The 22532-nt window shown below is 38.4% G+C and overlaps 1 protein-coding gene across 1 annotated transcript in view; it reads left to right on the top strand.

Moving 5' to 3' along the window:
• The first annotated feature begins 12197 nt into the window (after positions 1-12197).
• The window catches only part of DYTN (dystrotelin), a 52080-nt gene continuing 41745 nt past the window's right edge, over positions 12198-22532 (top strand). The window contains exons 1-3 of the mRNA XM_076005371.1: positions 12198-12216; positions 17880-17954; positions 20643-20844. Of these exons, the coding sequence (XP_075861486.1) occupies positions 12198-12216; positions 17880-17954; positions 20643-20844 (296 nt within the window). The remainder of the gene's footprint in view (positions 12217-17879; positions 17955-20642; positions 20845-22532) is intronic.

The raw sequence follows: 22532 nt of genomic DNA, 5'->3' as shown, positions 1-22532 counted from the left end.
GGGAATCTCAAGTTTGTTTTTCCCACTAGAAGTAACTTTAATGTGAGGTTATTAAAAATAATTTCTCTATACTATTAAAACTGTCATGGTAAAGGCATGAGGGAGGAAGACCCAGTAGAAAAATGAGAGTATGACTTGGAGAAAGGCATTATGTGAATAAAGTAATTACTTTATTGGTCACTGAAATATGAGTTAAGTATATATAAATCCTACAGTGTAATAACTACAGCAGGCACTGTTAGTGGCCCTCCCCACAGCCCTCCCCCTTCTCATGACTAACAGAACTCTGATTTGGGGGGATGGCCAATGGGCCCAGTGAATATTGAGATATCCAGTCTAGTCCCATTTGCCAGTGACTGGTCTAGGCACAGGCATATAGCCCAGTTTTGGACAATGATAACGTAAGAAGAAGTCTTTTGGAGGTGTGTGAGAGAAAGAGAGAGAGGGAAGAGGGGGAGAGAGAGAGAGAGAATGAATAAGATATGCAAAAAGAAAGCACTTTGGCTCCCACCTACTTCCTTTCTGCTTAAGATGCTGCCCTCCCAGAATGCAATGCTTGCAGCTTTGGCCACCATATTGTGGCCTTGAAGGGAGACATCACCAGCATAGGAGGGTGGCAATGCAGAGAGGTAGAAAAGGCCTGGTACCCAAGCCTGAGACCTTGATGACTTCAAGGAGCCCCTGAACCAACCCTGGACCAACTCTAGAATTTCTGTTAAATAAGCAATAAACAACTCTATGGTTTAAGCCCCTGCTAATTGTGGTTTCTGTTACTTACAGACAATGGCTATATACTTATATATGTATATCTATATATACTTATAGCTAACAGCTATTTAACTTAATAAAGAAATATCCTTCAATTATTTATTTTAGGGAAATTAATAAGAAATATATTTAGTTAATATAAGCAACTGACTTTTACCACTCATCCAGGCTCAAAACCTGTATTAACTCTTATATTTTTAATATCCTCCCCAATGCCAGCCAGTAAATGCCATCGGCCTAGTCCAATCCTAGACCAGTGAGCTTTGACATTAGCATGAATCAAAATCACCTGTTAAAACAGAGTGCTGGGCCCCATTTCCAGAGTTTATGATTCAATAGGTCTTCTTTGGTGGGGCCTGAGAATCTGTAATTTTGACAAGTTCCTAGGTGGTGCTGGTGCTGCTGAGCTAGGAACTCGCACTGACGCTCCTGCCCCAGACTCTGGGCAATCACCTCCTAAGTCGGCCACCTCCCCCAGTCACCTGATCTCCACCTACAACCCAGATACTTTGGTCTGGATTTCACTTTCTAACCACAGCATTCTTCTCCAAACATACCAATAAATTGTTTCAGGATTTCTTAATGCCATCCAAATTGGTCCACCCACAATCCTACAAGCCTTAGGTTTGCTGTGTTTGCCTTTGTGCATATCATTTGCCCTGCCTAGAATGTTCTCAAACCTTATTTCACAAAGCCTCTGTAGATCTGACAGTGGAGTGGCCTTTCCTCTCTTGGCCAAACCATTACTTATTTCTTTTTATTTCAGGGAGATAAAAATTATAGTACACAGAGAGACAGAAATAGGACAAAGAGCTTTTTTTCCCTCTGCTCCCTACCAGGTATAATTGTGAAATAATGTCATATGTAACTTTCATTTGCTCCTTTTCTGGTCTTAAAATGAGCATGTTTAACTCTAAAATGATCCTGGGCCAGAGCTGAATGCTTACTCAGTCTGCAGAGGACACAGAGAGGTTACCCAAGCTTGCAGCTGAGCTTCTGGAAGCAAACTGGTAACCCTCCCAAGAGTGAGCAGCTGTTCTGCCCTTCATGTTAATTTCTTCTGGGCAGAAATTATGAGCCTACAGAGATATCTAATCACAAGTCTCTTACTTTATTGGTACAAAGAAGCATGATCTCTATACAAAGGGGCCACAGCAAGGCTTTGGCAGAGTGCCCACAGTGTCCTCCTTTCTTGTAGGTGTACTACCTGTCTCTGGGAAAGCAGCCACAAACCCTAGTGTGTCTTGCTCAAGAACCACACATAAGGGTCATGCTCCATGCTCAAGCAATGCCATTAAATCAAATTTTCACCCACTTCTCCCCAAATTACCACCATATTTGCAAAATCCCACGATAAGCTCTCGGTCCTCTTCCTGATTGACCTATCAGTAGTGTTTGACATACATTCAGGCTTCTCTAACAGAATACCATGAGCTGGGTAGCTTATAAACAATAGAAATTTACTTCTCACAGTTCTGGAAGTTGGGGAGTCCAAGATCAAAGTACCAGCAGAGTCAGCTGGTCCAGTGAGGGCTAATTTCTTGGTTTGTAGATGGCACCTTCTAGCTGTGTCCTCACATGATGGAAGGCGCAAGGCAGGTTTGTGGGGCCTCTTTTTCAGGGGCGCTGATCTCATACATAAGAGCAGATCCCTCATGACCTAATCACTTGCCAAAGGCCCCACCTCCTAAAACCATCATGTGGGGTATTAGGTCTCAAACATGGGAATTTTGAGGGAGACACAAGCATTCAGACTATAGCAACATAGTTGGTCATTCCCTTGTCTCTGATATTTTTACTTCACTTGCTTCTCAGGGCATGGCAATTTCATGTTTTTCTCCCCGTTTCCTCCCAAAGAAGTGCTCCAGTCTCCTTTGCTGATTCTGCCTCTCATACACTTATGATGACAGAGTGCCCAAAGATCTGTCCTTGGTTACCTTCTCTATGTGCATTCATCTATTAATGATCTCAGCCAAATACCATGGCTTTATATACCATCTGTACACAAGTAATCCACAAATTTGTATCTCCAGGCCAGTCACCTCTTCCAAATCTCAGTCTCATCTATCCTACTTGAGATTTCCACTTAAATGGCAAACAAATACATTAACATATTTCAACTTTATCTCTTGTTTCCAAACCCCAAACCTGCTCCTCCCACAAAATCTCAATAAAGAGGAACTTCATCCTTGTCTTTGTTAAAACAAAAACCTTTGGAGTTATGCTTAACTTCTCTTTCTCTTGCATTCTACATTCAATGACAGGAAATTCTGTTGGCTTTACCTCCAAAATATGTCCCAAAAGGCAATCTCCACCACTACCAGCTTGGTCCAAGCCTCTGCTCTCTCGTTTCTGGATTATTGCGGAGCCTCCTAAATGGTTTCCCTTCCTTTATCCTTGACCTTTTACAGACCTTCTTAGGATAGTAGTCAAGGTGATGCTTTCTTTTAAAATGTGAATCAGATTGTACCTCAACTATCTTCAAAAGCCTATAGAGGCTTTCCACTTACTTCAGAGTAAAAATCAAAGACCTTACACTAGCCTAAAAAGCCACATATGCACCAGCATCTCTTGTTTTTGGACTTTTTAATAAAAACCATTTCTAACTGGGGTAAGGTGATATGTCATTGTGGTTTAAATTTGCATTTCTCTGATAATTAGTGACATTGAGTTTGGTTTTTTTTTCATATGTTTCTTGGCCATTAGTCTATCTTCTTGTGAGAAGCATCTGTTCATGTCTTTTGCCCACTTTTTAATAGGGTTGTTTGGTTTTTTCTTGTACTACGAACACTATTTGGGTGATAGGCGTACGTATAACTAGGACGCAAGCATTACACAAATGATCCATGTAACCTAAAACATTTATACCCCCTTAATAGTTTGAAATTTCAAAAATAAAGTTGCCAAATATGTAAGGTTAACAACAACAACAAAAAGCCATGTATGACCTGTTCCTATCTCCACCTTTTTATCTTTCTGATCTCTCCTACTGCTATTGTTCATGATTATACCACTCTGCTCTAGTCACACTGGCCTCTTGGCTGTACCTTATACCTTCCAGGCACAGTCCCACCTCAGAGATGTCTCTCTAACCATTGCCTCTACTTGGAACACTCTTTCCATAAATGATACTTCACCAACACCTTCACTTCCTACGATCTTTGCTCAAGTTTCACTTTCTTAGTGAAGCCTACATGTACCATACTATCTAATACAATCTGCCCCTCTCATCAATCTCTACACCCTTGCCCTGCTCCAATTTGCTTTATTCCATAGCACTTACAATAACCTAACATTTTTATTATTGTTTGTGCATATATTAAACTGATTGTGTTCGTATATTAAACTTATTGTATATTGTCCATCTCCCATACTAGAATGAAAGCCCCACAGTGGCAGGGATAATCATTTGTTCTTTGATGTTTTCTAAGGACCTAGAATAATGCCTGGCACACAATTGCGATCAATAACCATTTTTGATCCCTCTCTTCTAAATTCCCACAATGATCACTATTTTTTGAAGTATAAAGGAAAAGGAAGACCAGCAAGTCTCCAAGAAAATAAGTGGGTTATCTGTCAAGGTGATTTCACCCTGGTAAAATCCAAATTCTTCACCTTTGCAGGGTTTAACGCGTAGTTTGCAGGCACCATTTATGTTCCTCACATAACTAAGGCAACAAGACTAATGATAGGATGGGAATGCCAACTTACCCACTCTTAGACTTAAAATAGAAATACCAAAATTACCAGATGTCCACAGCCTTAGCATTGCATTCACTTCCTCTGCAAGCTACCTGGAAACATGAATTATAATCAGAAGGCTTGGAATTAGAGCAAGGAGAATTATTTAGATAATTTCAATATCTGATGGTCTCAGACATAACTAACTTGCAACTCCAAAATGGAACCATGCTCAGAAGAGACTGGCAGAAATCACAGGCAAGACACTCTCTCCCTGCGCCATGCTAATCAGTCTCCCTGATTCTTTTATTCAGCACGTTTCTTGAGTGCTTATGATAACTCATGCAGTGCAGGAAGCAGACACTGAGGATAGAGGGACAAACAAGACAAAGGAGCTCTTGTTTCTGCTTTTGAGGAGTTTGCTTTCTAGTGAAGAAGATGAATAATAAACAAGTAAACATATAATGAAATAAGATGACCACATTTTGTGCTAACAGCTATGAATAAAATGGAGAGGTGTGTTAAAGCTACCTCAAATAGGACCATCATGGAAGACCTCAGTGAAGCCTGGAGGATGAGTGCAAGGCAGCCATGAGATGAACTGGGGGAAGCATTCCAAGCATGGGAAATAGGCTGCAGTGGTATCATCATAGCTCACTGCAACCTCAAATTCCTGACCTCAAGCAATCCTGCTGCCTTGGCCTCCCAAAGTGCTAGGATTACAGACATAAGCCATTGTTCAAGGCCTACTACTTTTAAAGTCAGAAGAAGAAAAACAGTAACATTAATAAAATTTTTATAAAGGAAGTAATATCTTGGAAAGTATAGATTAGTATACAGTCAAATCTGGAGCCATCATATTGCCAGATTTCAAAATATACTACAAGACCATAGTAAACAAAACAGCATGGCATTGGCACAAAATTAGAGACATAGACCAATGGAACAGAACAGAAAACTCAGATATAAAACAATCCACATACAGCCAACTTATCTTTGACAACACAGAAAACAATATACACTGGGGAAAAGAATCTCTATTCAATAAGTGATGCTGGGAAAATTGGATAGCCACATGCAGAAGATTGAAACAGGGTCCATATCTCTCACCACTCACAAAAATTAATTCAAGATGGATAAAAGACTTAAATGTAAGGCATGAAGCCATAAGACTATTAGAAAAAAATGCTGGAAAAACTCTTCTAGATATTGGCCTAGGCAAAGAATTTATGAAGAAGACCCCAATGGCAATCATAACAAAAAGAAAAATAAATAAATGGAACTTGACTAAATTGAATGGCTTCTGCACAGCCAAGGAAATACTCAATAGAGCAAATAGACAACATACAGAATGGGAGAAAGTATTTGCAAGCTATATATCTGATAAGGGCTAATAACCAGAATCTATAAAGAACTCAAGCAAATCAGCAAGAAAAAAAAAATCAAAGGACCCCATTAAAAAGTGGGCAAAAGAAATGAACAGAAGCTTTTCAACAAAAGATAGACAAATGGCCAATAAACATATGAAAAATTGCTCAACATCTCTAATCATCAGGGAAATGCAAATCAAAACCACAATGAGATATCACCTAACTCCTATGAGAACGATCGTTATCAAAAAGCCCCCAAATGATAAATGTTGGCATGGATGCAGAGAGATAGGAACACTCATACACTGCTGGTGGGACTGCAAACTAGTACAACCTCTGTGGAAAGTAATATGGAGATACTTCAAAGAGCTACAAGTAGAACTACCATTTGATCCAGCAATCTCATTATTGGGCATCTACCCAAAGGAACAAAAGACATTCTGTAAAAAGGACATCTGCACTAGAATGTTTATAGCAACACAATTCACAATTGCAAAGATATGGCAACAACCCAAGTGCCCATCAATACATGGGTGGATTAATAAAATGTGGTCTACATATACCATAGAGTTCTACTTAGCCACAAAAGACAATGGTGATCTAGCACCTCCGTGTTATACTGGATAGAGCTGGAGCCCATTCTACTAAGTGAAGTATCCCAAGAATTGAAAAACAAGCACCACACATACTCACCATCAAATTGGTATTAACTGATCAACACTTCAGTGCACATACAGTAGTAACATTCACTGGGTGTTGGGCAGGAGGGAAGGGTAGGGTATATTCACACCTAATGGGTGTGGTGCACACCCTCTGGGAGATGGACACGCTTGAAGCTCTGACTCAGGTCGGGCAAAGGCAATATATGTAACCTAAACATTTGTACCCCCGTAATATGCTGAAATAAAAAATAAAAAATAATTATTATATCAAATCTTTGCAACATCTACTGAAATTATCACTCGATTTCTCTTTTGGGCCTATTATTAATAATTAGTCAAATTATGTTATCAAGTCCTAAATATCAAGCACCTTCATATCCCTAGAATGAAACCTACTCGGTTGTGATAAATTATTCTTTTAATATGTGGTTTCTAGGTTCTTTATTTAGGATTTTCTCATCTATATTTATATATAACATTGGCCATATGTTTTTTATGTGAGAGTATGTATGGAATAGAGAGAAAGAGATTATGATTGCTTTGTTATTTTGGTATTCGGTGTTTTGCTGCCTTCATAAAATAAACTTGGTAGCCTTGTAGGTCTTCTAACCATTTTCAAAGTTATAAGAATTTTATTTTCTAAAGCTTCAAAGATTTGATTCATATAACGATCTGGGCTCAGAACATTATAATTTAAGTTCCTTTGCTATATCTTCCTTGGTATAGGTTTTCTATTGTTTTTCCTTGAGTCAATTTTAGTAACTTAATTTTTTTCTCTGAAATTATTCATCATTTATGTACATACATGTAAATCCTCCTTCATATGTGTAAGGAGGATTTACATCAGAGAGAGAGAGAGTGAACAGAAATGGCACCTATACAAAGGAAGGAGTAGCTGGTCTATTTCTGGCTGGTGTGGAGCCTATATGTCCAAACCAGGGAAAGTTGTAATTGTGTTGGAAGACTGCACCTTCTTCCTCCCTGCTTCCTCAAGGTGAAGCTGTTTCAGAATATAAAGACAGTATCCGTTACCAATTATGATTTACAGGAACTATAGCCATGCTAGCAAAAAAAATATCACTTCAGCAGTTGTTTATGATATCGTAAAATTACAATAATTGTTTTTGATTTATAACCTAAAACATTTTACAGGAAGAGAAGAAAAGAAAAAATCTTCACTAGAGACTAGGTCTCTCTGAATTTGATAGACTTAGGAGTGCAACAGTAACTACAAAGTTCTAGTTCACAGAAGTAAGTGAAACCAAAACAGTCCCGGGATCTTTTCTCTAAGCCTGTCCAAAATTCAGCTACACTAAGAGCTCAGGACTATCACTTGCCCATTTGTTTAAATTACTTTCCAACATACCCAAATCCATTCTTTCATACTTAAACATTTGTCTACTTAATTATGTTTTTGTTTTGTTTCTTGAGACAGAGTCTCGCTTTGTTGCCCAGGCTACAGTGAGTGCCGTGGCGTCAGCCTAGCTCACAGCAACCTCAAACTCCTGGGCTCAAGCGATCCTGCTGCCTCAGCCTCCCGAGTAGCTGGGACTACAGGCATGTGCCACTGTGCCCAGCTAATTTTTTCTATATATATTAGTTGGGCAATTAATTTCTTTCTATTTATAGTAGAGACGGGGTCTTGCTCTTGCTCAGGCTGGTTTTGAACTCCTGACCTCCAGCAATCCGCCTGCCTTGGTCTCCCAGAGTGCTAGGATTACAGGTGTGAGCCACTGCGCCCAGCCAATTATGTTATTTTTAACTGGAACTTCAGACAACTTTTTTGTTTTTTTTGTTTGTTTGTTTGTTTTGGTACCAAGATTCTTGATCCACAGAATTAGTTCCAGAAATCTGCTCAAATTTAGACATGCCAGCACTCAGCAAAACATTCAAGCCTCCTTCTAATTGCTGATGCCTCAGATATGATGATGTGTCTTGATACAGACATAATGTAATATAAAACTTCTAAATATGGTTTCAGCTTTGAGTCTGCAGCAAACAGGTATAGATTTCATGTGAGATAGACTTGCTCTCTTCCTAGATTTTTGTCTCATCTGTTCCCAGAAAAGCAAAATGATTTATATAGTCAAAAATAAATGATAGATTATTCCCTCCTCCACTTGGTCCCATTCTTGCCCCATTGTTTATCTTCTTATTTTTCTAAATGTCTCAATTTTCAGTTTTTAAAAAAACCATCAGTGTGATACTAATATGTTTCAAAAAGAAAATAATAAATTGGCTATCCTTGGACATCATATTCACTTTTCAAAACTGATTTTTATTATGGGACATTCTAGAGTGGATCTGTGCCCACTTATCATAGTTGTGCTAAATGTATCAATTTGGCCCTAGACTTTCAGACACTTTGGCTCATGGTACATATCTTTGTTTTGGGTTCGAAAGTTTATTGAAAGACATATTAAAATCAACTCCCTACATCTGTAGCAGCCTGAAGACATTAATGGTAAAGTTCTAATATATTTGGTTCATGTGACAGTGTCTTTTAAAAACCTTATTAGGATTAGAATATGTTTATTTTAAATCTAAACTTCTTAAGAAATAAGGAATTTTTAGATCACACTTAAAATTTAAGAGGAAATGTACATTCATGACAAATTATTACTACCAATTTGAAGACCTGGATTATATTTTAGCACCTTTTATAAATGTATAACCACACATCTGTGTTTATAAAAGAATTCATAAAGTGAATTTGATTCCATTCTTAGGTCTTCTCTGGGTTGGTTGATAAAGTAGTGGTTTTCTGGGATGTGGAGCCCTTCGGACTGTTTCCTAATCTCTATGGTAAGCCCTGCTCTCAGTAGCACCCAGAAGATGTTTTACTCGCCGCTCCTCCACATGAAACCAGTATGAAAATAGCCCTTTGAAACAGAGATGTAGGAGTGGCCTTAAATTATTCAAGATCCTTATTATTAATGAATGCACTTTTGTGAGTCCTTAAAAATGGTGCAGCCTCCAATGTTGCTGTTTTGCGTGCACTTTCTGGGCAGTCAGAAGAAGAAATCAACTTGATATCAGAATGTTACATCAGGAAATCTGTTTTTACTAAGCTTTTCCCTGTTCCAGAACTCCTGAATCATTAATACAGAATGTTTGACTACAGTGCTTCTCCGGAGAAACTAACAAAGGTAAGGACCTGGCATGGAGGCAGATAGAGTGGGTCTTCAGCTGTACTGCTGACTGGTTGGGAGGCCAGAGCCTTCTAGACCCACCTGGGAACTTCCAGGAGAGCTTGGGGGAGCATTTCTACATCAAGAAAAGTGCTAATCTGAATTCCCATGCTACGGCTTTTCTGCACAAATCTTACTCATTTCCAGAAGGTTCCAAAATACATTTGGAACCTTCCTAGGTTTTGGCAAGTTTCGAATCACCACTATTGCTATCATATTTTTAAAGAACTAATGTAATCAGGTTTTGCTTTAGTTTCTCTCTTTGTACAATGTTATTTGCCCAAATAATTTGCCGTCTAATTCATTCATTCATTAGAAGGTGGGTAAAGTGCTATTTAAATTTAATTATCATGTAACTTTGTAAAACAGTTTTTAACTGCCCATGTTAACAAATATGTCTTTTTCTTAGAACAGCATAAGCCTTTCTTATAGCATTATCCATTCTTTTTGTTGAAAGTGAATATATATAACATTATATATGTGTATACACAAACACATACACTCATGAGGACTTCAAAAAGTTCATGGGAAAGTGGAATTAAAAGATAAAAAATATAAACTTTATTTCTCAATATAGCTCCATTAAGTTCAAGACACTTTTGTAAGCAATGAGACCAACCATTTAGTCCATCCCTGAAGAACTGAGGGTCCTGGGAATCGAACCATGTCAGTGCAGCCTTTTTTACACTATTAACTGAAGAAAAATGGGTGCCCTTTAAAAATTTGTTAAGATTAGGAAACATAAAGAAGTCAAAAGGAGCCATATCAGAACTGTAAGGTGGATGCCTAATGATTTCCCATCAAAACTCTCACCAAAATGCCCTTGTTTGGTGAGAGAACTGTGAGGAGCATTGTCACGGTGCAGAAGGACTCTCTGGTGAAGCTTTCCTGGGTGTTTTCTGCTACAGCATTGGATAACTTTCTCAAAACACTCTCATAATAAGCACATGAGTCTACAAGCAAAATATCTTGAACATCCCCCAAAATTGTTGCCCCAGCCTTTGCTCTTGACTGGTCCACTTTTGCTATGACTGGATCATTTCCACCCCTTGGTAGCCATGGCTTTGATTGTGCTTTGTCTGCAGGATTATACTGGGAAAGCCATTTTTCCTCTCTTGTTAAAATTCTTTGAAGAAATCCTTCAGGATCTTAATCCCATTTGTTTAAAATTTCCATTGAAAGCTACACTCTTGTCTGCAGCTGATCTGGGTGCAACAACAGTTTTGGCACTTGTCACAGGGAAAGCTTGCTCAACTTTAATTTTTCAGTCAGAATTGGGTAAGTTGAACCAACGAAGATATCTATGGTGTTAGCTATTGTTTCTACTGTTAATTATTAGTCCTCTTCAATTAGCACACAAACAACATTAATGTTTTCCTTGTAAACTGATGTGGATGGTTTACTGCTACAGGCTTCAACTTCAACATCGTCTTCTTCTTCTCTCTTCTTAAAACACAGTTATCCATTTGCAAACTGCTGATTTCTTTGTGGCATTGTCCCTACAAACTTTCTTAAAGCATCAAGCTTCCACCAGTTTTCCTCCCAAGCTTCACCATAAATTTGATGTTTGTTTTTGCCTCAATTTTAGCAGTATTCATGTTGTTCTGATAGGGGCTCTTTTCAAATGAATCTTTTATCCTTCTTAGTGCTTCAAACTAGATCCCGTTCAGATGTGTTGTAACAAGTTAATATGAGTTTATTTTGGTGCAAACAAAATTTTGAAATCCATGCATAGTTTTTTTTTACAATATGTATTTTCCATGAATTTTTTGAAGACTTTTCATGCATATGTGTGTATGTATAATTTGAACAATAGGTGCAATATGAAACAATTAACAAGATAATTGGCTACTCTTTTAAAAATATTAACTGAATTCTATGTATACACATATATGTTTATGTATATATGTAATAAATCAACAGTATTTATTAGAAATTTAATATCTAGAATTATTTATCATGGTGTTATTAGAAATTTAAATATTGAGAGCTTCAAATTTTGCTCTTAAAATTCATGTAAATTTACATTTTCTGGAAGTGAGAATACAGTCCACTCTTAAAATTAACATGAACTCGAAGGTTCTAAGTACTCACAATATTAGTCTCAGGAGCTCTTCTCAATTTTCTGAGAAGCATGGCTGGTATCAGATGCCTCCCTCTAACCCTGTGTTCCTCCTTTTTATCTCCCAAGAGATTTCACAGTCTCCCTGAACACCTTGTAGTCATTGTTCCCAGGTAAAATGATTTGTTTAGTTGCCTTTTTTCCCCAACCTTCATCCCTCCACTGCAAAACCTTCTGCTTAAATTATTGGGTTAAAAAATTGTTGTTGCTGCTGTTGTGGTTGTTATGGTTTGATATGAGGTCTCACTATGTTGCCTAGGCTAGACTTGAACTCCCAGGCTCAAGCAATCCTTCCACCTCAGCCTCCTGAGTAGCTGGGACCACAGGCCTGCGCCACCACACTCACCTTCATTTCTAGTTACAAGGACCCTCTTGCCATCTGTCATTCTAGGAAATTTGTGGAATGGACCCAGATAAACAAGGTGAGTATTATTGTCAAGTTTCTGAGCACAGTTTGTAAACAAACAAATTAGGCACAGATGTTGTATTTTCAGACCTGTGAGTTGCAAAAGAGTAAACATTTGGCAAATTTCTGGCTGAAAGGGAAACTATTAGGTGGTTAAAGTGACTTGATTTTCTCTCTCTTCTAAACAGAAATTCATCATTTATTGAGGAGTATTTGTTTTTCTGTCTCCAGAACATCAAAACTAATTTAACAAAAGACTTGATATCAATATAATTACATTTTAAATTGCTATACAAATACGTAAAAAGTATCTTGTCTTATTTTTATCTATATTCATTTGGTACTATTGAAATGACATCATTGTAGATATTTAACACCAGGAGTAAGTTCACAGTACTGTATGGCCCCAGAGTTGGGAGAAAGGTCCCACAGTTTCATCACTATATGAATATTTGATAAATGGGTATGGAGAAACTAAGTGCTTCTTTCTTCCAACATCTCTGATTGCCAACTTAGGCCCAGGCCTGGTCTGTGACATTTTTATTGCTGTATTTATTTGCAGCCTTATTTCTCTTGCCAAAATCTAAATTGTTAATCTTGTTTGTTATATACAAAATTATGAATAATTCAAATTATCTTTGGCTTTCCCAAACTCGGGCCCTCGTATTAATACACTTAACACAAAGCAGCAAGTAATCCATTCAAAGCTCAATTCCCTCTCCGTAAGACAGTGTTTCTCAAATTTAATGTGCATCAGAGTCACCTGGAGGGTTTGTTAAATGTTGCAAAGTTTGTGATTCAGTAGGTCTGGGGTGGAATCCAGGAATGTGCATTTTTAACAGGTCCCCAGGCAATGCTGATGCTGCTTGCCTGGGATCACACTCTGAGGACCAAGGGCCTAAAATATCTATTTCTGGATCATCAAGCTAGATGATGGACTGTTGAAAGAGATTTTATTACACCCATCTTAGTATCTGAAAATGACCATCATTATGTGGCTAAGCAAAAATAAGAATCATTGAAAGCAAAAACTGTTTCCCAATCAAATTGCTTCCATGCACAAGAACACAAGTATCTTTGTCATTATTTAAGTATATAAAACTATTTTGTTCATAGCTTCGGGCATGATACATCCAGCAATTTCTTCCTCTCTTGAGTTTTTTTCCACTAACAGAAAAAATATAAAACTTTAGCCTTGAGGAAGTAGGTCTGGCGGTGGATCACCTGGAATCCTCATTCATTTTCCATGTTGCACCGTATCGCAGCTTGCCGTGTTATGCCGCATGACTTCATCAGATGAGGCTGCAGAGCATAACTTAACAGAAGTGTGATGGGCCAGATGGTAGAACAGCTACAGAGTGGTTCCTCCACCAAGAGCAGCATCTGGAAACTCGCAGAGCCCCTGGTTTGCTGACTCTCTGTATCCATTTGGTGCATCTGGAAGGAACCAGGGTGCAAAAACTGGCAGGTTTCCATGGGGTGAAGCAGGTTGGGGTGGGGAGGAAGGCTGGGCATTACATTTCTGTTAATTATTAATACTTCCACACTATTATGCCTACTCTCCATTTGTTTTCCTTTTCCAGACATAGGGCAAAGGTATTTCTGAGTTCTCCTGTTCTATAACACTGGAGTCTTTCTTATCTGAACACTTAACATTTTTTAAAACAGAAGGATATTGAATAACAAAACATTTAGAGCAAATTGTAGGTTTTTTATATGTTTGCATCTGTTGAAAAAAGAAGCAAAAAATATATATGGAGGGTTTTCAAACAAGATCTCTTGTTTTGGTGACAATTTTTAGGCACAGCCCACAGTCCTCTGGAGTGAGTGTTTTCAACTCATGATCGTATGCTGGTCGTTGGATCAGTATATATTCAGGGAAAGGCCTGTGTCTTGCTGACTCCTCCAGGACAGGTCTGTCCTCGTTCAGCACCCTAACCCCCTCCATGGCTTAGCATAGTGCCAGGCACTCAATATTTCTGTGCGTAACAGTTAGACCTTTACCCGACAACACTCAAGAGCAAGAAACATTATTTTCCAAATCAAAATCAAGTCAATGCACTTTGGTATGAAATTCAGACTGAGTTTCAGGAGGATTCATCCTTTGGAGACAGGACCCACAAGGTCATTGCCCTGAACATCTGGTCCAGGCCCTGATATGAGGTACCTTGTGGCCACCACTTGTTATGCTCTTTGCCTTTACCCCCCAGTCCCAGTCAGGCTCCTCCCAACTTCCTGTCCAGGTTCCAGCCTCTCCCCCTTCAGGAAAACTCCAGATTAATTGTTTGATGGGCCTGTCTGTCCTTTCACATGAAGGCCTGAATAGGGTTGATTTCGAGGGTGGCCCTTAAACACAAAGAAGCTGTTAGGTCTCCCAAAGGAGCAAAAAGAACTTAGACCTTGGAACACACACAGGTTGGACAAGGAAACATTGCCTTTCCATTCTTTAAATTCTCCCATTGCTGCAAGCACAAGAAAAAAAATTAGTATCACTGCAAATTATCCTGCAACATATGTTTGACTCAATTAAATCCACCAGACAATTTCTTGTCTGATATTGTTTAGGGCCTGCTAAGCCAGGGCTGAAAAACTGGCTGCTTCTACTCACAAAACTCCCCCAGCACAGAGACTCTACCTCCAAATTGCCTGCGTTTTATGTTAATCAGTCAAATTGAAAGTACTTTGGCTTTCTTTAAGGCTTAGTCGCCTCAGCATAATACATACAAGTAAGTCTTGGTCTCAGAACTTGCTTGTACATGAAAACCTTGCCTTAGAATGAGCATTCGGGGTCTGAATTCTTTCCAGCTGGTATTTGTGAACACAGGAAATGTCGTAGATGCAAAGTTGCTTGGCAGTTCTTTCCAAAGGCTGTGATTGGTTTCTGCTTTCACTTCCCATTGTAACTTCCAAGTCTTCACTATTCCTCAAGTTTTCTACCCCACCCCCTCCTCTTTACTCTAAGTGGGTGAACTTGTCCTCAACTTCATACAGAAAACAGAAGCCTTTGGACATGACCATCTCCCCACTCACCCTCATATCCTTTTCTTCTTCCTCTCAGGGGCTGAGGGATGGCTTCTTGCTAAGGCTGCTTCCTTCACCTGCGCATTTTCCTCCCTCTGGTGTCTCTACCTTGGGACTGTTGATCAGTTAGCAATATTTCAGTTGCCCAAGATAGAAAACTTAGCTTAAAGAGGCTTCATTACCTTACATAATTAATAACCCAACCAAGAGATCTATTGTACAGCATGGTGACTATAGTTAATAACAAAGTGTTATATTCTTGCAAATTGCTAAAAGAGTATATTTTAAGCATTCTCATCACAATAAATGATAAGTATATAAGGCAATGTATATGTTAATTAGCTTGATTTAGCCATTTCACAATGTATACATATTTCAAAACAGCATATTGTACACCATAAATACATACGATTGTTATTTTTCAATTAAAATAAATTGAATAAAATAACCCAAGGAAGGACTAGCTCACACTGGGCCCAGACACTGTCACCAGGAAGTGGTTTCTCTCCATTTCCAAGTTCATCTCTGCTCACCTTTGTGTGTTAGTTTCATTCTCATGTGATACACCCTGACAAGAGTAACTTTTGCTTCAATCTATTATTCCAACTGCAAGTCCAGCAGGAAAAAAGTAAGTCTGCTTCCCCAATAACTGGAACAAAGAATCCTCGAACCCAGTTTCATTGGTGTGTTATCTGCCTGACTTTGGTTATGTGCCCATTTCTGGGGAGTGTGAGGATGCACTCACTGACAGGCCAGGCCCGGGCCCCCTGCACTCCTGGAAATGGGAGAATTGAAATTCACACCACTAGAATTTCATGGACTCGGATTAGGGAAAATGGACATTAGGTGGATGAGGGAACATGCGCCCACCGAGAGGGACTTTGCTACATTGAACACTGCGTGGATCCCACTTCCTGAGTCCTCAACCTCTTCCCCTCTCCTGGCTCCCCACCCTGACCCATACATACATTCTGGAATCTCTCCTTCCTTTGAAAACCAACTTTGATTTTATGTGTTGTTCCAGCTATGGCTCTCTTGTCTTCCCTTCAGACTAAAGATCTTGAAAAGTTGTCTGTCTTTATGTCTTCTCATCACCTCTCATTCATCCCTCAATCCTCTGGAAGTCAATTTTGACCCCCTGTGACTCCAAGGCACCTGCTTTTGCTAAGACCTTCAGTAATCAACTTAATCATAAAGACAAGAATCAATAAATTCCCTTTATACCAGTGTTTTTCAAACTTTAGCTTGCATCAGATTTACCTTGAGGGCCTATTAAAGGGCCTGGAGTTGAAGACTTGTTAGAATTTTGTTAGAAGTCGAATTTCTAACAAGTTCCCAGGTGATGTTGACACGGCTGGTCCAGGAGCCACACTTCGAGAACCACTGCTTTATATAATAATCAGGTAAAACAGGCCATTTTAATTACCTAAACTAAACAATGAATGCGTAAGACCTTATAAAGCTTTATTTAATGGCATTAAAGCTAATATGAATACATGGTGAGATCTACTCTGTAGTTTTTAATTTTTCTAGATATGAAGACTGATTCTATCAGTCCTAGGGAACAAAATGCTCTGTTGTGAGACAACAAAAAGCTCTGTTGTGAGATTGTTATATATCTCTTGAACTAAATGAAAATCCATTTTGGAGGATCAATGAAACAAATTTAAAATTGTGGTTCCTCAAGGGGAGTAAAAGAGACAATATTTAGTAAGTGTATTACCTACATTTTCTTATTTAAATTATGCAAATGCCCTATGAGGAATGTATTATAATCTCCATTTATCTGATGAAGAAGCAGAAGATCAAAAGTAAACTAGTTTCCCCAAAGGAAAAAGGAAGGCATAGAAGTAGGTATGTCTGACTCCAGAGCTCCCTCCTCTCTTCCACACTGTGAAATGGGCAACTATACACTCTGCGCCTGGCAAGTGCTCAGAAATGCTAGCCATTGCTGTGCTGCTGGTGGTGGGTAGCACTCAAAAGAAGGTATCTTAATAATTCTTTTTATGATTCTAAAAATAATATATACTTTTCATAGAAAACTTGGGTAATATTGACAAGTAGAAAGAAAATAACTATAATCACTAATAATTTGAGCACTCAGACATGGCCACTGTTAACTCCAGATGGCACTAGAAGTTAAGCTCCACGAGGATGGGGTTCTTTATGTGTTTAGTTAAGTGCTATATTTCAGGGTCTTCAAATCATGCCAGAGCCAATAAATAAGAGCTCAATAAATATTTGCTAAGCGAATGAGTGGATAGATAGCTTTGGGGTCTTTTTCATAAATGTTTATACAACTAAAATATATTAACAAAACTGACTTCATATTCGACATATAGTTTTTTTATCCTATTTGCTTCACAAGGCATTGCCTTTTTAAATAAAAAGTAGGCAGACTGATGGAGGAATACTCCCCACTTTCCAGTGGACTCCTCCATTTGCTGGATTTGGAGGGTGTTCGCTAGGGTCACTTGCAGCCCTGGAGTACTGTAAGTCTAGTATTTCTCTCCAGATAGGAAAAAAAAGAGCTCTAGACCTTAATTTCTTCACCTGCAAAATAAAGTAGCACTGCATGATTTCTAGGATTCCCTTCAGGATGTGGGATTTATATAATGAGATGGTCTTTTATCCATATATTTCATGTTTTCTTTACAGATGCTCTTAATGGTGTTGAGAATTCCATTTATAGAACAGCCTTCAAATTACGATCAGTGCAAACTCTGTGCCAATGTAAGTATAGGCTCTCTTGAAACACTTGAAATGATCTGCCTCTGATATGTGATGTAAAATTCATAGAGAAAATAAAAACTCCCCCCCGGGCCCCCCCCCCCCCCCCCCCGTGCACGTGACAGCCAGACTCTGGAAGGCTGAACCATGCATTTAGCCCATTTGTGACCAAGAAGATGTTGGGGGAGGGACATTCAACCCCATGAAGTTTTGCTGACTGATAATAGAAGATAACTGTGGAAGAGAATTTTTTTTTTTTTTTTGGTATTTTTTTCCACCTGGCTTCTAGAAAAAAATTTTGCTTTCCTTTTCAGGATACCAATATTGACACAAAATAAAATTACAAAAAAAAAAAATTAGTTTAGGACCTAACCTAAAATTTGTAAATTTATCTAACCTTGTAAATTTAAATGTAAAAATTTTAAATTCCTTCTACTACATAAGATCTGCATTTTCAAGTTGTACCTCTTATTTATGTCTAAACGTGCAAACGTAAGATCAAATGAATAATCCATGGGCCATAAATTTTAAAACAATCTGGAGAATGCCCTGAGACCTGCCCTTTTGCATTAAATTTATATCTGATTGAATGCTATGGTTTTCTTTTCTTGTGCTGTTTTCTAAATAAAATATAGTAAAAACATATATCCTGTGAAAATTCTCCAAAAAGAAATAAATTGGGTTGTAGCTGTGAAAAAGACCAGGCATCCAGCATATCTAAAACTATGGATTTTTCACAAGTTCTTTACTGTATTAACAAAAAATCACTTCACGTGAAATGATTTCTAAAATTTATCATATCAGACCTAAAAGAAGTTATATCATAAATATGACATTTCTGCTGAAGGTGGAAATTTTTCTATTTTTTTTCCTTCTGCCTAAAATGTTATGCAGACCAGTAATTTTCAAATTGGGCTTCACAAAGTATACATGGGTACGAGGTAAGGCTCAAAAATGTTAGCAGAAGTGGGAGGAAGTTTCAAAGGCCATGTCCTGGACAAGGACAATGCTGCATTTCTCTGTTTTCCATACAGTGTTTCTGTATCGGGTTCCTTTGAAGAAGGGATTTTTGGCTTTAAAAAAAAAGTTTTATTTAAATCACTCCTGTAGACAAATAAACTCACTTATAACTATTATTTATTAGTCCAGGAATAAACAAAAGGCAGAATATATTCACTAAAAATTTACTCCCAACTATGCTATGTTCCCAGAGAATTTCTCCCATTAAGGAAAGTTAGCAGCAATTATTCACGTAAGTCTCCACCACTAATGGCTGGCTATGTACAACAATGTAATTTGAAGATGTACATTTTTTTAACTTCTTGTTATCCCTGGCATCAGAAGCAGTGAATATAAATAATACTTATGGGAAATATTTAACAGTACATAAAAATCAGTGGCTGAAAAATTCTACCTAGAAAAGATATCTAAACAAAAATTGAAAACAGAAAAGTCCCAAACACTGAGATAAAACATAATAAGAGTTCCAAGTAGCAGGATCTGGAGCACTTGGCTGCATAAATCTTGCAGGGAGATTAATGGACGCCACTATTATCTGGTTGGCTGTAATATAGAACTCTCAGCAGAAGACAAAAACACCCTGTGTTCAGAAAGCCAGGCCGAGGTGATAGGTTTTAATGATAAAAGAGTTTATGGCCTCCACCACCTGCAGCCAGGTTTTCATTTAAGTCACATTCCCAAAACCTGCTCCTCTGTTCTTTAGACCCTCCCTTTAAAAGCATATCAGAAAACAAATAAAAATTTTTATTATAGTTGCTAGGTTTCTTATCTGTGAGGTTGATTTATGAAGCAGAGAGAAACACAGGGTTTTATCATGTCACAGGCTGAAGGATTGTAAATGCCAGCAGCTCTTGGTGCTTCTGATATCCCCACCTCTCAGATGGTACGAGTGGCTGTTTATTAATTTTGTCTGTCATTCTCTCTCTGCCAGAAACTGTAGGGTTAGCTCTATAACTTTCTTATTTCTGTTCATTGCCTTGTAAAATGTTTAGGAGAAGATGGTAAAAAAAAATCTTCGGTATAAGAAATAAGCAATTAGTTTTTGTAAGCAACTCTAGTTTTAGGAAGTGCCTTCTCTAGATAGTAATACTGATGCAACCAACATCAGGGAAGGTCTTACCCTGAAGAGTCTGATAATTCGGCAATTGCTCCTTTAAAGAGATCGCTGGGTTTGTTTTTTTTTAAACTACAGCAATTGCATTGTAACACACCATATTCCTTATGAAGCCAGTCTGCAGACAGGAAAAAGCATATTTGGACATGAGAGGTAAATTTGCTCAATCCACTTAATAAAGAATATAAAAATTGTTTTCCCCACTTTTCACTGCAGTGTCGTAACTTCCTTGGAAAGCTTATTTTTCAAATTTCTCACTCCCCCTTTTAATTTCATTCTATAAAACACATCCTAGAAATTGTACTGATAATAACATTATAACTAGGCTTTACTAACACATGCACTTTTCCAAAATGGAAATGACTATCAGAATAGTAATGCCTGAATTATGCACAAGAGATATGTGTCCAAATCAGTGGTCATATTTAAGTCCCTTTAAAGAAAAATAGCTCCAATAAAAAGACAATCTTAATTAAACACTAAGTGACATTTGCTTTATTTGAAGCCTTTTGTTCCCATCAGAAAATAAGGCTTAATTCTTCATTTGCTTCCTACAGTGGACTTGATTGACAGCTCCCAGATTCAGCACGTCCTACTACATCGAAGTTTCTGGGAAGCCAGGGAGCGCTCCCTCTCTGTGCAGCAGCTTTTGCAGGCACTCCAAGAACTGTTTCAGAGAGCCAGGGAGGAAAACCCAGGACAGGTGCATCCCAGAGCCTCCGAACTCACTCTCAGCCTTCTCATTACAATGTATGACAGGTGAGGGTGTGGATATCACAGCATGACCTCAAGGGCAATGCGTAGTTGTCACTGGTCATTTATCATTTGGTACTGTCTAATGTTTGCTTGAGGTTTGGTATGTAAGAAGTGTGTGTTTGTTTTTCACACATTTATTCTTCATTAAGGATGGGAACAAAGAACTAAATGCTTATCAGCTTTACTAATATAAATGACATAGCATAAATGGATGGCAAAAAGGGGGAAAATTCTGCATTACCCTTTCTTTCATACAAACTCACTTCCACTATTAGGGAAGCATGCACACCCTTTGTTAGGGCAATTATACTATTGCCCTAACAAAGGGCAATAGTGTGTGTGTGTGTGTGTGTGTGTGTGTGTGAAAAACGATACTTTACTCCTGAGTCGCTGATAGCTTACTTCTTTGCTCATGTGTTTGTAATGCATTATCACAGTTGGTCTTGTTTTGCTTTTAGGCTGGAATGAGGTTGAATAGCTGTGCACGGATGGCTAACCTATAAACCAATTTACACCATGCCAAGGGCTGATCACTTACTTATGCTCTGAAGTCAGTGGTTCTGCTAGTGTGAGTGTGTGAGTGTGTTTTGCTGAGCTATAGGGTTTATGTTCCTCTGGCCTCTCCTCAATTTGGTTCACCTTATGTAGTCTTTTTTTTTTTTCCCAAGCTAGCTCACAGCAGCCTCAAACTCGTGGGCTCAAGCAATCCTGGTGCCTCAGCCTCCCAAGTAGCTGGGACTACAGGCATGCGCCACCATGCCCGGTTAATTTTTTCTGTGTACATTAGTTGGCCAATTAATTTCTTTCTATTTATAGTAGAGACAGAGTCTTGCTCTTGCTCAGGCTGGTTTCACACTCCTGACCTTGAGCGATCCCTCCTCGGCTTCCCAGAGTGCCAGGATTACAGGCGTGAGCCACCGTGCCCAGCCGACCTTGTGTAGCCTTGACTCATTCTATAGAATGAACTTTTAAAAAATCATAGTGAATACAACACATTTGTAAAGCAGAGAAAATGAGCAAAGAAGAAGAAATACTACCCATCAGCCTGCCTTCCAGAGGCAAGCATGGTTTTAACCATTGGGCAATTTCTTTACAGTTATTTCCTTTTCTAGTTTGTTATTTATTTATTTAATTGCACAAATACTATATAAACAGCGCAAGTTATGTTTTCATGATTTCAGCCTCCTCACACAATGAGCTTCTTACTGTCATTTCTACTATCCGTGCCTGTCTCTAACAGTCCTCCTGCCTTCGATAAATTGTTTTGCAAAGGGGAATTAGGCTCTGAGTGAGGAGCTGTGAACTGATAATTTTTTTTCTTCTTCTTCTTCTTCTTTTTTTTTTTTTTTTTTAGAAAAAATGCCTTTTGGTCCTTGTTTCTGTTGTTGGTTTCCAGGCAGCTGAGTCCTAAGGAAATGAGACTATCTGCTCCATGAAGACAGGGTGCACCCCTGCATGCCTGGTGCCTGGTACAGTGCTTAGCACGGAGGAGGCACCTATAAATATTTTCCGAAAGAGTGAATGCACAAATGAATGAATGGTGAAATATGTTAATTCAAAGTTCTGTTCTGCTAAATTCTAGATCTAGGAAAAGAGGCCATGAAAAGCTAGAACTTATAGCACCATATTAGAAATACCCACTAGTAGTTACAGTCTTTATAAACCACTACCCCAATAGTAATACCACCTTC

Source organism: Microcebus murinus, chromosome 8, assembly GCF_040939455.1.
Source record: "Microcebus murinus isolate Inina chromosome 8, M.murinus_Inina_mat1.0, whole genome shotgun sequence".
Lineage (NCBI taxonomy): Eukaryota > Metazoa > Chordata > Mammalia > Primates > Cheirogaleidae > Microcebus > Microcebus murinus.
Note: the sequence above shows the minus strand (reverse complement) of the source record. Positions and strands in the feature narration are given on the sequence as shown.